Source organism: Ciconia boyciana, chromosome 1 (genome assembly GCF_034638445.1).
Source record: "Ciconia boyciana chromosome 1, ASM3463844v1, whole genome shotgun sequence".
Classification (NCBI taxonomy): domain Eukaryota; kingdom Metazoa; phylum Chordata; class Aves; order Ciconiiformes; family Ciconiidae; genus Ciconia; species Ciconia boyciana.
The window spans coordinates 40297404-40314521 of NC_132934.1; the positions used below are offsets into that span (position 1 = coordinate 40297404).

Consider the following 17118-nt stretch of genomic DNA (forward strand, 5'->3'; position numbering starts at 1 on the left):
GCTGAGGTGAAGATTTGAAACTCCATTTAATGCCATGTGTATATATATATAAAATACATATATATATATATATATATATGTATATGTATTCACCTATTGAATAGAACAGTTGTATCAACCTAATACCTGGATGAAATGTGTGATTACCTTTTATATCGCATTAGGATAGGCCAAAATATGAGGTGCCACACCTCAGGGTGAGGGAATGTGGGTCTTAAAATGTCATGCTAGAGTGAAGTGGAGAGTTGTATGATCAGTGTCACATCAGTCTTAAATGTCATGAAGTATTTAAGTGTTAGCACAACATTGCTGCCTGCTGCAGTTCTCTCTGCTCGTCTAACTCAGCTGTTTGAGTTGGTCTTTAATCTTCAGTTCTACTGTAATTGTGGTGAATATAAGAGCTTTTCTGTCAAAATGAGCATTTTTTTTTAAGGAATTACTGATGAACAGTGTTCCAACAAATGTAACTAACCTAAATTTGAGCATTTTGCTAAAATGATCACTTTTAAGGAGAACTGTAGAGAATTAATTTAATACTAACATGCCATTTCAAAATTTTACATAATGACTCTTCAAGATCAGTTGCAGTCCTGAATTTAAACAAACCAACAAGGCTCGTAATTTGCTTTTTCTTTGCTTGTTTGTTTTTTTTCCCTATTTTTTAAATGGTGTTGGGTATTTTTATATAGCACCAAGGCAGAGTGGGGTGAGGGGGAAGAAGTAAAAAGTTGCTGATCACTTTGAATCCAAATATGCTGAAACATATACAGCAAAATGGATCGAGTCGTGAGGATCTGGGTGCTAAAAAGGAGGAGTAAGAAAAGAAAAGAAAGCCTTCTGTGAGTTTGAGGAGCAGGCGGGTTGGCAGCGGCTGGAGGTGCTGGCGGAGGAATGCTGCTGAGAGGGCGAGTTCCCGGTGCGATCCTGCATCAGCCTCCTCGCCGCGTGTTCAAAGAGGGCTCTGAGGGCGGCGCGCCGAAACGGCAAGCTTGTGTGCTGAAGCTTGTGTGTGGTTGCAATAATTTTGTTTTCATAGGAGCTAGAAGGCTTTACAGTTAGCTTGGGTTTTGCCAGTTTTGTGTTTTGGTTTTGTGGGAAAGGGCTAAAGAGAGAAAAGGAGCGTACATTTATTACTGCATTTTAATCATAAGTCTGACAACATGCTCATTTAATAAAAATCTTGAGGTAAAACTCCACCTGTTAGCATAAGCGAAGTTAGAAACTAGATTCTGCAACTTCACCTCTACCACTCATAGTTTGTTTTCCATAATTGCAGCCAGCGGCACCAAACTCTTTCTCAGCATGTTTAGTTTCTTCTTGGATCTCCTTCATTGTCGTTTTTAACTCTGTTATGGTTTGTTAGCACTGCTGCTTTTTCATCCTTCTAGTACTTAGGCACCCTCAATATTAATTTTCTTAGTACTTGTTGCCAAGTGGATGAAGGGCAAGGATTATGACTGACCTTAGTTCAGCTTACTTTACTATTAAAATGCCATCTCCCCAAAATGCATTCGCTGTTTGGGGGTGAATTGTTGTTACGTTGTCGTTTGTCAGACAGTGCAAGGCAAGGGCCTTCCAGGACACCTGAAAGAAGAGGAGTTGATTTGAAGGATGGCAGCATGCGTGGGCAGGCGAGGAGCGTGTTTCGTGCCCCTTTTGCTGTATTTCTCAGGGGTTTCTTCCTGTTCTGCTGAACACTCGTATCCCTTTAAACCCCTGTGTTTCCATGGGAGAACATTCCAGCTCTGGCACCTCTTACGTCTGTTCTGTCTCCAAACGTTGAAGTGAATTAGTCAGTCTTTGCTGATGTACAGAATTTTTTTTTTTTCTCCCCCAAGTAATTATAAAGTGAAGAGGTCCTTTTTGTGACCGTTGGGGAATGAAGCTCTTGGAGCTGACCACACTCAGTAATTACTAGTTCAGGGCAAATGCTTTATTTTGGTGCTACATCTCTTATGTGCATGTGAGGTCTGGTACGTGGGAGTCCCGTGTTCCAGAAACCTAAGTTTTGTTTTCCAATTGAAAGAACTTGGCTTCATGGTAGTGAAGATATGCTAGCCAAAATAAATAGAAGGTCAAAGTATGGGCTATTTTAAGTCCTAAGTAGGATACCAGGATTCTTAAATCATATAGAATTTGCCACCATGGATTACATCATGACTCTGAAGACGCAGGATTTGCCACATCAGATAAATAGGTTATCCATTTAATCTGTTGTATTAGCCAGTTACAAAATGGGCAGTATTCGGCCACCAGCAAAACTCAAAGGACTGATTGCAGTACCGTTTCAGCCTTCTTCACCTATCTCCTGGAAGGAATAACATGGCAATAAAGCAATCATTATTTTACTCAGTAACATTTTTCTTATGGTAAGTTCGTTCCTCTCTTTATTAGTCTGTTTGCTGTCTCAAATGCCTGTAGGACTTCCACTTTCATCCAAAATTTGTTTTGTGCGGAAAAATTAAAGCTGCTTTGCTGTAGTGACAACTCTGGTTAACGAGCAGAGGATGTAATGAGTTACTTAGAAATTGTCTACGTATAACCTGAAACGCTCAGATTTATACTCTCAGTTTGTACTTAATCTCTGAGGTGACAGTATCTGGGTAAAATTATTCCATGCTGTAGAATAACTGTTAGCATCAACAGTGCTCAAAAACTCTGAGCTGAGAAAATTACTTATCACATATCCGTAGGGATTTGGCTGTGCTTTCTTCAAGTATTTGCAATTGTGAGAGTTTAAAAGAGGAGAGATGTACTGGAATGAGCTTCAGGGAGGGGCAGGTTCTATGCTGTGTGGCTTATCGTAGGGCAAACAGAAAAACAGAAAACAGAAGTTGAGTGGATTTGCTAGCGTTCAAAGTAATTGAGTACGTAAGCTTCAGGTTCTGTCATAAGAAGATTTTGGGCTGGTACAGATAATGCAAATTTTGCCATCGTTTGGGGTGAATTTTTAAGTAGAGGGTTTAATCCACAATTCATGCAGTATCTCTTAAAGCATGTTTTTCCTTTTGACATATTATGTCCTCAGTATTCTTCATGAAGGATCTAGAAAAATAAGCTGCTTTATAAATTGCATCCCATCCTTACTGCTTATATTTTTGCAGGGTGAAAATGCACTGTTAAACAAATCTAAATACACCACTTGTAATCAAATATCAAGCAATATTTAACATGGTATGCGAGGATGGAAATAATGAAACATGAAGGATGTAAAGTCTGAAATAAATCAATTTATATTTAGTATCATTCTGCAAAAAGTTCATAAGGAAAAATAAGTCCTTAAGGAAAAAATGAGGGACAGAGAGAAAGATAAAAAGTAAGTTGCAGAGTGGTTTGTATCTGCAAATGTTTGACAGTGATTCTGTTTCCATGTACTGAAAGCCATAAAAAAAGATTAAAAAAATCTTCTGTTTTAACAGAAATCAGTGTTAAGACATCTGTAACATTCCTATAAGAAGCCACTCATCCAACTGTAATGAAATTAGATTTCTTGTTTTGAATAGGTCACTTCTGTCACCGAGTATTTTGTGTGTGAGATTAGTCTTGCAGCACGTGCTGGGCAGGTGTACTGATGGTCGCTGTGATACCCGCTCTGAATTGGGGAAGCTTCTTGTCTGAATCCCTGTATAAAAGTAAACATCCCAACACTTGGGGGCCACAAATTTTGAACTTTGAGAGGAAATTATCAAAGTTAGTTTTTCCTATTTCAGTGTGTTCAGTTGCCTAGCAAATTATTTGTGATGTCTGCTCCTCGTGTCTAGTTTAGATGTAATTTAGACAACCAAAATTTGGATTCTGATTCTTACACACTAAATGGAAAGAGGTCAGCCTCTGTAGGGCGAAGGCATTGATTGACAGTGTTTAAGTTAGTAACCTAAAATACAGGATGAATCTGGTGTCTGCTTAAATAATAAATACCTTTCCTCCATGCTCCCTAGGTTTTCCTTTGCACCTTTCCACTTGGAAGTAAAGAATTCACTTCTTTTTATTTTTTTACCCCAGGTGAGGTAGGAAAAAAAAAGTCTGTCAGAGGCAACATCTAGAAATGTGATGGGTCTATTCCTGCACAAAGTATTTTAAGTGTTAGCTATCTTAAGTAATAGGTTTGAGGAGAATGTTTGTTTTTAAGGAGTTTTATAAGAGGTGACAACATTAACATGCTTGGAGGAAGGGAGAAGGGGGACTTTTACTTAATACTAAGCAGTTTGTGCATATTTTTATATAGATACAAATAATTAGCCATTGCCATCACTTCTGATAATTCCTGAACTCCAAGGCATCAGGAGAAAGAGCCCTTTCTGGGCTTGGGACGATCCTTTGTGGAGAGTTAATTCTACCTTCAAGCTGCAAATACAACAGACTTCATGCATCTTAGTGGAGACTTTATGGGTTTTCAGAAAAAAAAAAAAAATGTTGTCTCCCACTTGCTTTTGTAGTTTGAGGCTACATCCTCTTAACCTGAGAGGAGGTTAAGGAGGGGCACCCTCAAGCTCTCCCATTTCAAACAGGCTCACACAACAGGCGTCAAGGAACAAAAAACCTGCTCACCACTTGCCCGCACTACAGTTTGTGTGGAGAGATTCAACTATGTCACAGGAAAACAAGGCTCCAATCTGGTATATAGCTTAGGTCCACAACAAGGCAATTGTAAAGGCTTCAGGAAGGCTGCCCAGGAGCCTCCTGATTTTCCTAGGAGGTCTGGTCCCTACTGCTGTTATGGCCATCAAACAGAAGGGTGACATTTGGCTCTCAGCCAAATGTGCTCTGCTTTACACAGGTTACTATATCTGTAAGGTCACGGTTTCTGTGAAAGATACCATTTTAGTTAGGTATTCAAGTAAACTTCTGTATTTCTACTGTGTAGGCTATTGCTAGTTGTTCTTGAGATGAGAATGCTTCATGATGAAACGTGCCCAGCATTGATGACCCTAGGATGGAGAGTCATGTCCAAGTTAAAAATTTTCCTTTTGTGGTAAAGTGTCTTTTACATGATACATGTAAACTGAAACATGGCACAATTTGAGTTTGAAATAGCTTACAGAGTCCGTTCTTTCAAAGTTTTAAGAATTTAGGGGAGAAAACATGCTAGCCGCTTTTAAATTTTCTTACTCCCACAAACACTGGTTTCAGCAGAATACTTTTTTTTAAGTAACAGTCATCTTTTCATACATGTATCTCATGTTCCCAAATAACTTTAACTTTTAAAGGGGACCCAAAATGAGGAGGAAAAGAAATAGTCAGTCTCCTGCTTTGTCACGATTATGATCAGGTAACATTAAATTGAGAAGAGCTAGCAAACAAAACTCTGCAGCTAAAAGAACAATTTGAAAAAGTGAATTTGAAAATATCTGAGAACTTGTTTTTTAAAAATAAATAAATGTTTGTCATTATGACTGTCCCCTAGCCAACAACTTGAATTTATTTCACAGAAGACAGCTATAATACCGAAACCTTCCGATCCTTGGTACAGATGACAACCACTACCTTGTCTGTTCCCTCCACTCTGCTCCCAAGTATTGGGCTTTTCCCTTTAAAAAACTTAAGGATTTCTCCTGAAGCTGTGAAGTACAACTCATTTCCATTTTTTTGTTTACTTGATTCATCTGAGCATTAGTTATGAAGTTAAGAAAGAAGCAGGTGTTGAAACCATTCATATAACTTCCATTTAAAGAGTGTGTTAATAAAACTTCAAATTAAATATAGTCTTTTTGTTCACTCTTTGATAGTAACCAGCTGTGAGAACCCAGTTCTGTAGTTCTGAAATATTCAAGTATTATAGTGCTGGTGCAGCTGAAAAAAAAATCTTAAATGGACTTAATTTTTGAGCTTTCTGAATTGTAATGATTGATTTCAGTGTTGATATAAAGCACGGTGGCTAACATGTTTCAAGTTTAGGTAAACCATGGCTAACACTTTACAATGGTTATGGAACTCATTTTGAGAAATGTATTTTAGGAAGTGGCAGAGTTCAAACTATGAGGGTTACATCAGTGCATTGTTACTGAAGATGAAAGAAATATGAAATGTGCCAGGCAGCTTCACGTTTTAAAAATAATTATCAATTTGAAAAATATTATTCTACTCCCTATGCTAAATAGAATTGTTTAAAGAAATGAAGGAAAAAGGTGAAATACTCCTGATGTTCATTTATCCATCTGTCAATGAGTTTGCAATTTTAATATACCTCCAAAACTTGCAGCATTTCTGTTGGTTTGTTTTTTATCATAACCGCTTTATTTCCCCAGAAAATGATGTTAAAAGTAGAGGGTTTGATAATACTTCTTTTTACTCTACCTTTTTAAGCAAGTATTTTAAATAAGAGTAGGAAATACAAGTGCAGAGGAGTTCGGTGTTCCTAGTGGTTGGGATTGTGTCCTTTAATTTTTTTTTTTGTTAAATAGCATAGGCCAAACAAGAAGCAGCCTTTGAAAATGGTCAATGCTGACACTTTAAATTTAAAAGTAGATGTAGTCTTCTAAACTGGGCGATTTAGAATGTTACAGGCAAAAATGACAGTATAAGTGTGTGTTTATATTGCTTAGTTGTGATCAAAATATTATCAAGTGCTTGATAATATGTGAACGAATAGGTTCAAGTGCTTGTGAGCCTGAGTGCTAACAACCTGTACACAGACACCTTTCTCCAGTTACTCCATTTACACCATTGTATTCATTGGGCTTTCTAGATATTAAAATTTCTGAAGGAGGAAAAAGCCCTAGTCTCCTCTTCTTTTTTTTCAACTACAATTTTGTGGTAGAAAAGACCTTAAAATTATGTTAATACACTTTAGTTATGTTTTCTGCTCTCTACTTGTAGGTCTGAGAGCAAGACATACAGAGGATCTAACACTGTGGCAGCTAGTGGTTTGAAAGGCCACTTTTTCTTTTGAAAAGAATATGTGCAAAAGATCGGTTTACAGACAAGGCACCTTTGCTTCTCCCTGCCTCTTGAGGCATGCTATGGTTTGGGGTTTTTCCTTCCCTGATTTTTAAAAGGTGTGTGCTCGGAATTAATGCGTATAGAAAATATCCCCCAAAGTTAATGTTTGATTCTGCAACCAGAGCATGCAGAACTAAGTTAATGCCAGTTTTTAGATCGGCTTTGCAACTGTGAGCTGACTTTAATGGGGTGACCAGTTATTGTGAGCGAAAGGAGTACGTGCAACTTGTCCCATGTGGGCTTTCTTATACAAGGGGAACACATGCGTTGTTCAGACCATTCCCAACCTGGCGAAATTGCAGAATTGCAAATGTTAGAATTTCTACAAGCTTTTAACTGTGACTTCTTTAAATAAAAAAAAGTATCTACTGTGTTTATGCTGATGCCTTGTCTTTCTTGACTTTTGAAAGATTAGCATAACTTGTTGCCACTGCTTAGTCTATGAGGGAGAGAGACATGTTTTACTTCACAAAGCCAAGTAATAAATCTTACTGAAGTTACGGCAGTTCCTAACTTTCACTCCTGTTAACAAGGTTTAGAAAAGTGCTGGTCCTCGTTTGTCTTGCCTGGGATTTTTACCTTGCAGTGCAGTAATGAATGTGTTAGGGAGAAGCAGAAAATACCCTTCATCCCTTTCCCCCTTCTTGCATGACTGCACCCAGCCACCACTGATGCTTCATGAACGGGAAATTACTGCTCCTAGATTTGACATTGTAGACATAACTGAAAAGATTAACTTTTAGGGTTGTGACTGCAAAAATGTCTACTTCTTCTTGTATGTTTAAGTTTGGGTAAATATTTTGCAATCTGGGAAGATTTAAGAAAATCCTAAACAGAGTAAATAGCCAACTTGTAATTGGAAACAACTGGTTGGAGAATTTTGTTATTGCTTTACATTTACAAGAAGTTAGGTGCTGTAAATTTGTGTGCTTTCTTTTATCCATTAAAAACTCTGTTTAGATCTTTTAAGAATCATTCTTAGGTAACTGAAACAGGCTAGTCTGCTTTAGGTAGCCAAACCATGTGAAGGCTTTAAAACTTTGCTTGAAAAATATCAGGGTAAATACCAGTGCAAACACACCTGCGTTACTGTAACTTGCCTGTGAAAATTTTTAATGTTGTTATTTTTCTAATGATTACCTGTAAGATTCCACCAAAGTGGGTGGGTCAAGCTTTCTGCTCCCTCTTTCCTTTCTCCTGTCCTGAAAATTTTAGCATGGAATTTGGTAAACTAAGTAAATCCCAGTAATTTTGAAGGGGCTAAGTTTGCTGAAAACTGGGCAGAGGTGACTAAGGCTGTGATTCTGTCCCCAGCTGGCTCTGGCGCTTGCTAGACTCTCTCCTGAGCTGATTTCGTGTACTAAGCCAACAAAAATCTAACCTGACCAAAAAACATAGTTAAATAATACCAGCTAGATTGGGTAGGGCAATCACAGAACCAGAGCCTGTGCGTGTTGCAGAGGGATAGGTCTTGAATACAACTGTGTACAATTTTTGTCCAAGATCAAGAAAGCTTATGGCTAAAGGGCAAATAAATTATAGGAAGGGTATGTGACTTGCTGCAAGTCCCTGATACTAAATACCACTTATGCACAGCAGAGAATCTTTGTTTAGTATATGTATGCAAATATACGTATCTGTCAAGCAGTTCAATAACTTTATCCTTCTGTATCTTTGTGAAATCTAGGGTTTAGTTTCAAGTTAAATACAAGTTGTTAAGTATTTCTTTTTTTAATGTTTTATGACAGTGCACTAAAAAATTTATGCTGAGTCCATGTCATCCTTTTATGTTAACTAGAATGGCTTTATTGGGTCAGACTTGATGTCGGTTTGTCCAGTATCCTGTTTCTGACAGTAAATAGTAAATTCTCACAGCCAATAGTAAATATATAGGGAAGGGAATAGTAAGAAGGAGCATTTTATGATTATTCCCTAAGACCCTTCTAAATATATGCAGCTTACAGACTTTTTGAGCCAGGTGTGACATCCTTGAGTTTAAAAGCTCTTTGTGGAGCTTGCATTTGTCCAATTACTTTCTGAATCTTTAAGTTTTTGGAACTCATTCTCACAAGACATTGTGGATCACAAAGTTTAACTACATACCACGTGCAAAAAGTACTTTTGTGTAGTCTTTTTGAACCTTCCCCTTAATAATGTCAACTGCTGCTCCCTAATGCTTGCATTTGGAAAATAGTTGTGCTTTATTTATCTTTTCCATGTCACCTATAATTCTGTACTCATCTTTTCTGTCCTGTGTGGTCCCTTTTTCCAGGCTGAGCAGTCCCAGTAGCATATTTCTGGTTTTACCCTGTGTTTTGACAGGGAGAGGCATGATTGCATACTTTACTACATCTATGGGTGTACTGTGGATTCATACAATAGAATTGTATTTTTGTTTTGGCTCTTAGTTCTTTCTGAACAATTCTGTTTCATTTGCTTTGTGATAGCTATTGAGCTAGAGTTTTCATTGAATTGCGTGACTACATGACTGATCTTTCCTAACAGATAGAGCTCCTTTTGCTAGGTGCGTTATTTTGCATTTACCGGTATTGGATTTCTGCTGTTCTCTTGCACAATCCCTCCACAGTAAGAGTGTTCTCCAACTGTTACCATGATGCGTAGGACCTGGGATGAGTTTGGGACTACATTACATTTGATATTATGCAGAAAAGAAGAGTGCTTTGGGTTTCCAAAATGCTTTTAATCCAGTTGCAAGGCAGAGGACAGCAGATGAATATGAAGAATTGCAGCAGTATTGATAAGCAGGGCTGCAATGGCCTCAAGCAAGTTTGCGTAGACATCCTGAAAGGCCGATAAAAAAGGCTAATGATAAAGTATTTTTTTGAGAATTTAGCCCTTCTCTTGAGTTCAAGAAGCAGTGTCAAAGGAAACCTGAAGTGCTCATTTGGCAATTTTACAAACAGAGAATGGAGGCTGCCAACTGTTAGCCTGATGGAAGCAGCAGTTGAGTTTTTGGTGTTAAATGTGAGTGGATAGCTAGTATGAGAGTCGTCTGGGGGGTGGGGGGGGGAAGTGAAAGCAAGCAATTTATGGTTAATGTCATGGAGCAAGAATCATGAGTGAACTAGAGAAAGGGTGATGTGTTAGCCATACAAGTCAGCATTTGTATATGTTCAGTAGGATAAGCAAGAGGGAGTTAAGCAGAGTAAGTTGTATGTGTTCTTCTGTCTGCTGTGGTTTGGTTCGGTATGTGCTAAGGATAACAGGAGCTTCGCATCTGTCATTTCCACACATTAAATTGGGTAAGGAGTGAGTGGAGAATGAGTGGAGTCCCCAGTGTGACAGGCTACGCTGCAGAAAAGGACACCAGATTATTTGCTTCCAAGACCCAGCTAGGCACTGAAATGCTGGGGAAGCTCGAAGAGATCAGTTTCTTGTCTAAAACTCCACTTAAGATGCATCCTAGCCATGAAGACCTCACTTGACATAATACTGCCAAAATAAAAAAAAAAAAGTGTATTTTTGTTAGTTTACTAACTGGCATCTTAAACACAAGAAAAATTACATTTTTACGTACTCTTCTAGTTCTAGGTCAAATGATTAGTTCTGTGACAAGACAGCATGACACTTTGAGTATGACAGAAGCCCTGATGCTGCAGCAGAGGCTGGGAATATTAATGGCCAAATCTAGGTGAGTGATTTTTAATTCTGCCAGTACCGTAGCTGTTTCATTTCTTCCTCACAGCCTTGGTTCACATCTCTCTTTTGAAGCAGCATTGCAGTTCTTGGTTTTCTGAAGTACTAATATTAGAATATATTGGAGACAAAATAACAAGCTCGAATGATTATTGATTACATACCTTTTCTTTGTAGTTCTTGAGATACAGTGGCTATACTTCATACATCTTCATATACTACAGCTTTCTACTTGCAACTCTAGTGATTTTTCCCAAACTACTTTTCAGTTAAGGTTTTTTTATTGGTTTTTAAGTTTGCAGGCACCTGCCTCCAACAGATTTTATCAGTTATTTTATGCTGAATGCAAAGGAAGTCATGATACTATAACAGCATGCTGCTATGTAGTTCTGTGTCCGCTTTGTCAAAACATTGGGGAGGTCTAAGACTGGGCTTTATTAAATGCAAGCATTTGTGCCTGAAGGCTGCTAGAAGCATCTGCAACTATGACTGCTGTATGGACTAGAGCTTGAAAACCTTTGCTGCAAATTTGTATATTCATTGTTAATCTGCATTGCAGCTATTGTCACCTGTTGCTCTTTTTAGTAGTGAATTCACAGACTAAATAGAGTAGCATCAGCAGGCTAACAAGACCGACATCTGAACATTACTGTAGTGAGGCATTGTGGGGTGCCAGGGTAGGAAATTAGCAATAGGTGTGTTTTTATATATAATATATATCCTTTTTATATATTTCTATATTAAATATAAATATATAATATAAAATATATACTAAACAGAATAATATATAATATAAATATATTACTATAATAAATAATATAGAATAAAAAATAAAAACCCCTGTATCTCCCTTTCTAAACAAAACAGGCAGAATTCATAAACAAGAAAATTGAATAGTTAAAATAACAATGGGATATATGTGTGAAGACTATTAAAAGTAGTCTGTAATTGAGAGAGTGATCGGACTGATTAATAAAATTTAGGACTTCTCTCCACTGTGCAAAAAAACAGTTGCCTGTAGCATAGCTTCCCTCCGCAACAGTAGAAGCAAACAACCAACCCCCCAGTTTCATGTTGAGTTGGGGAAAAAAGCTCTGTCAAATCAATGCATGTTTTCATGTTATGGCCAGAAATTACATTAGAGAATTTTGACTATGTGTCTGGTGCTATGCCTCTTTCTTACTGGATTAATCCAAGCCCTGTTGTTACCCTTTCTGTTACCTTCTCCATTTCACCTCTGCAGGGGTTTGGTGGCAGATTTATACAGATTTATACACTCTCTAGGGTAGCAGTATCTCTTTTGAGTGGCTTTTCTGGTCAAGAAGAGGGGGAAGAGTTAGCTGCTCTTCATTGTATTCCTTGCACCTTATTTCTCAGCAGACTAAGGTGGTACTTGGATACTACTGCTGCATGCTAATACAAATGCCTGTCTAGAAAGCAAGTCCCAGTTTTCTTAAGGTGACAGCAGATTTTTTTCCCCTTTAGTCAGTAAAAGTTATCAACTAGTTCTGTCTTGCTTCTTCTTGATTCCTAATGTCATATCTCTTGTTGATGTACCAGCTCTTTTCCAGGATTTTGCCCCACTTTTCACTTGTGTAGTGGAAATTAGTTCTTATCCAGTATAAAGATGGTGTAAATGCGTTAAGTTTTCTTTTGTCTAATTTTCTTGTATTTAAGAAATATGAGACTTACCACCCTCTGCAAGGTGGCAGAGGGAGGAGAAGCAAGTTGTGAGACTTGGTTCTATGAACATTTTATCATACTGTTTTATGAAAGTTGTACCATACATACAGAAATCTTTAAATGAAAATACCAAAATATCAAATATTTATTTTTGGTTTCCTTAATTTAGCCATGCTGTTCTGTGTTTAGTTGAATATTTTACTGTTTTATAGCAAATGAAGCAGACTGTGTAACACAATTTAATCCAAACAGAACTTAAAAAACCAAGTTTTAAAATATTTGTGTTGAATGTGGGGTTTTTTCCTTCCTTTGACTTCGGTTACATAGTTTTATGTACCTTGCTATATGGGAAGTATTTAGAAGTGGAAGCACAGAGCCTCACTGCACGGCTGCCAGCACAGGGCTGCCTCCAGGCCTGGAACACCTCCACCCTCTATTGCAAGCCAGCCCTGGAGCTGCTGAAGCCAGGGCAGCCTTTCAGGATTGCCATGTGGGCTGTTTGTGTTGCCCATGCTTGGTAACCTCCTACAGCCCAGGGCTTGTATGGGCGTCACTAGGGCTGTGCTCAGCAACCTAAGCCAGGGAGTGCTCATTTAGACAGAACTGGAATCCAGCTAGTTGCCTTGTGTAAAGGCCTTGGTTTAGGAGATGAGAATTGCACCCAGTAAGTTGTCGGTTTTTGTTTTCCTCTGAGCTGCTACCATGGGAATTAAGGTGACAAATCAAATGGGTCTGTTTGGTAGTAACCTCAAGTTGAATTATTGGTAGGACCTTAACAGCTCGGTGTTGCCACTCCTTAATGCCAAATCTAACTTAAATATTTAAAATATTTGTAATATGTTTATTTTTTTATTACTTATGACTGCAAAATTAATCATGAAGAATTGTAATTTCAGAGAGCAATTTGTGTTGGGTTGTTTTGTTGATGATACGCTATTTTTATTTCAACTAAATGATCGTTTTTGTTTTTTTTTCCCCCCTTTAGAGATCACATGGTCTTCTAAAGAAGTCATGGGTAGCTGTTGTAGCTGTCCAGATAAAGAAACTGTCCCAGATAACCATCGAAACAAGTTTAAGGTAAGCAACTGACATGTTATGCTGCGAATTACTTTGTTGCTTTCTTGCAGAGTAGTTCTGTGACACAAAAAATTTAAATGAAAATAGGGTGAGAATTACTGAATGGCTAAAACATTGCAGAGTTGCAAGTGTCTGTGGCTACAGGTTTCTCTTGCCCCTTTGAGAAATCCTCTCTTACCAACAGTGGCAGGAATTTTCTAGACAGGGTAGGATTTTTTATTAGTTTTGATCTTCAGGAAGGAGAACAAGTCCTGTGCTTTTGATCCATCTCCATTTCAGTTGGTAGAGCCCAAGTAAGCGTTGTTGCCTCTGCGAGGTTATGGAAGGTAGGAAGGGAGTCGTAAGCATAGGGGAAGAACTATTGGAGAAGTGTGATTATGAACCTGGATGTGGGGTCAGCAATGGAAAATTTTAGGACTGCTGATTTTACTTGAAGATCACTACTGATTATAGCATTTTGAGAACTTTTGTCCTTTACTTGAAGAAATTTTATTTATAAACGTGCTTCTGTCCCTTATATCCCTGGAATTTATAAGCTTGTGAACACTTGTTCATTTGCTTAACATGCTTAGCATGAAGCTGCTGAAGTCAGTGACTTTAAGTAAACATACCTTTGCATAGTCACACAAGTCAGATTTGCTTCCGTGCTCCAAACTGTCTCTGTGAGTTGGCAAAGGAATGTAATGCTTCCATAGTGAAAAATGATTCATGCATTGCCTAAGGGCAACACTGAAATGAGCTTTAAAGCCATGGGAATTTCTGGAAATGTTTAATATTATCAGTACAAAAAGCTGAAGGATAAAATATTTTTCTGTTTTCTTGCTTCTTATGCATTTGACATCACTTTGTGTAACTAGTTCCTATTTTTCTCCTTGTAGAATTTCTCTATTGTTTGTGTGGGTTGCTGATTTAGCAGCAGGGGGGTGAAGATGAAAGAATGTAGTTTACAAAATGAAGAAAGTTGGCATAAGCCTCAGTGGCAGATGAAACTATCGCTAATTCTTTTCAATCGACTAGATTTCAAGTTGAAAATGTCTCTTTAAGGAGTAGCATTAGTTGATACCACAGGGAAGATTTTTTTGGTAGCGTTTTTATTGAGTAAGAAAGAATCCCACTAAAAGCAGCATTGTGAGATGAAATATATGAGGAGGAAAATTTACATTGTCTGAATTCCATAAAGGATGCAGATGACCTCAAACTGGTTTAAAAGCAGAAAGAATAAGAGTTTTAAGCTTTATACACATGTTTTCACGCAAGATAACCATAGGGTATTTGAATTATTTGTTGACTTTAAAAAGGCAGAAAATAAATCTAAAACAGTCTGGTGATTCAGCACAGTGCAAGGCTATACAGGTATGTGAAGGAAGCTTTATCTTGGAGCCCCTTATCCTTTTTCATTCCTTTTCCCAACTGTAAGTGGGGTTATATGACAAAGCAAATATTTTTTTTTTAGAAATGGGGCTCTGAAAGGTTCCATTATCTGAGGTATGCCTTATCCGTGTGGAAATACTAGAATATGTACATAAAGCCAGTTTAAAAAAAAAAACTATTTAACTTACAAATATCTTCTATTTTAAATTTCTCCTCAGATTTTACAATAATGTTATGCAGTCTCATTCATATTGCTTTTAAATATGTATTATTTTAATTCTGGATTGGGGGAGCAAAGGAACTGGTTTGGTGAGGTGTGGTGGTTTTTTGGGGGGTTTTTTTGTTTGTTTTTTTTAAACTTCTACCTCAAGGCTTGTAACTAATATGACAGAGCAGACGGAGCACATCAGTGAAACATTAAGATTATTAGTAGTGGTATTGGTGCTCAAAAGAGTACTTACCTAATGCTATTTAACTTCCTTTTTATAGGTTATTAATGTGGATGATGATGGTAATGAACTGGGTTCTGGCATAATGGAGCTTACAGATACAGAACTAATTTTGTACACCCGTAAAAGGGACTCTGTAAAATGGCACTACCTCTGTCTCCGTCGCTATGGCTATGACTCAAATCTTTTCTCTTTTGAAAGTGGCCGAAGGTGTCAAACTGGACAAGGTATGTGGAATTTTTGTATATAAAGCTTTTTGGAAATTTATTTGATGTTGGAAGACATAAAAGGGTTTTAAAAAGTATATTTGCCTGTCTTTTGGCAAGAGTTATAAAGGCTATAGTTTTATATGTGAACGTGGTTTCTGGAAAAAAAGTAAGTTACCTTATGAGGAATGGTCTTATGGTAAAATGAGGATTTGAGTTGCACATAGTTTTTGGCATTGTAGGTCTGGAGCACTTCATGCTTGTATGTGTGGATACTTCTGGTCAGCTTAGGAGGTGGTTTTGACAGGGAAATTCTCCTACCTCAGAGGTTGACTTGACTTTCAGGGAGGGGCAGTGAAACCTGGAACTGTGGAGGAATCTCCTTGGAATTCCAAGAATTCTCTATTTTTAGATTTTAAAAGACTGGAGTACTGGTATGAACTGGATATCCCTACCCTGTTATTGTCTTCAGTAACACTTGTGTTTTATCCTCTTCCTAAAACAAGTACCACTTTCATTTATATCAATGACATCATTCTCAAATTTTGACACATTTTTGTATGAAGGGTGCAAACTCCAGCTATGCTCAGTTATTTTCTGTGTGGCTTTACTTGGAAAAAGATGGTTACCTTTCCAGTTCCCAGGTCATGCCTGCCTTGGCCAAGGTTGGCTCCCAGTGAGAAGATTTAGGCTTTTCTCTCTCTCTTCAATGCAGGAGTCCCCTAGGGAATAGCTGTTTTGGTTGAGGTGTCAGCCTCGTTTTGCATCTTTCTAGTGTGATGTAGCTGTGTGTAGCTGGAATTCTTATGTATTCATACATTGTGAAATTTAAGTTGCATTTTTATTTTCTTACAGATTTTTAGCATTTACTAGTGTTTTTATCAATGATATTTAGCAATTGAAAATTTATTTTTTTTAATTTCACTGTAAAAAAAAATCAGGAAGATGAAAGAACTTGATCATAAACAAAACTGGTCAGTCTTCATTGTCCAAGCAGAGGTAATGGCAGACGGGGTTTTTTTGATAAGAGTTTAGAAGGCATTCTCAGTTCATCTCCCCATGAGAAATTGAGATGTTTTCAAATGTTACAGTATACTCCATACTAAACTGAATTTTCAGACTTCTAAGAAGAAAGTAATAAAATTTGTTTTGAAGAAAATCACTTAAATTGATTTTGCAGGTTTAGAAGAAGCAGTAAATTAAACCTGCAAAATAGATACTAATAAAATTCAATTGAAAATACTATTTTGAAGGTTCTTTTCCACAGCCTATTAGCAAGTCTGCAAAATTTTCCACCGAGTCTAATTGACTTTTCTGCTTCCCTCCTAATTTCTTTCTGTTTTAAATAGAGAAGATTAAGCAGGCTGTGTAAGCAGCAACCCTTTCCTCCCTCTTTTGTTTCTTGCCTTCCTTACGTAATATTGAAATACTGTGAATATTGAGAAAAAAGAAATCTGGCAGAAAATGTTCTCTCTGCTGCCTTTTTGCAATGGAGCATTGTTCCTGAGACCTACACTGGGTTTTGTGGGCACAGTTGCAAAACTTCATCTTCACTTGGTGAGATGACCAAGAAGTTTTTCATTTGAGGATACCCTGAATACTGCCCAGCAACTTTTACTGATTGCCTTAGTCAATATTCTTGTCTGTGTTTTCCATTTAATCTCAAATTATATCTATTGATAAGTTGTCTGAATGCACTGATGGCAAAACATTGAGCTTGTGCTAGGTATTAAAAA

At 37.5% G+C, this 17118-nt stretch overlaps 1 protein-coding gene across 6 annotated transcripts in view; it reads left to right on the plus strand.

Annotated features, from left to right (window-relative positions):
- The window catches only part of FRS2 (fibroblast growth factor receptor substrate 2), a 61773-nt gene that overhangs the window by 31936 nt on the left and 12719 nt on the right, over nucleotides 1–17118 (plus strand). For 3 of the 6 annotated variants that reach the window (XM_072863437.1, XM_072863446.1, XM_072863454.1), the window contains 3 exons: nucleotides 10486–10591; nucleotides 13265–13356; nucleotides 15217–15403. In XM_072863437.1, coding sequence (XP_072719538.1) covers nucleotides 13291–13356; nucleotides 15217–15403 — 253 coding nt within the window. In that variant the 5' untranslated portion in view covers nucleotides 10486–10591; nucleotides 13265–13290. The remainder of the gene's footprint in view (nucleotides 1–10485; nucleotides 10592–13264; nucleotides 13357–15216; nucleotides 15404–17118) is intronic. The other 3 variants (XR_012042844.1, XM_072863425.1, XM_072863464.1) reach the window with 1 other exon arrangement.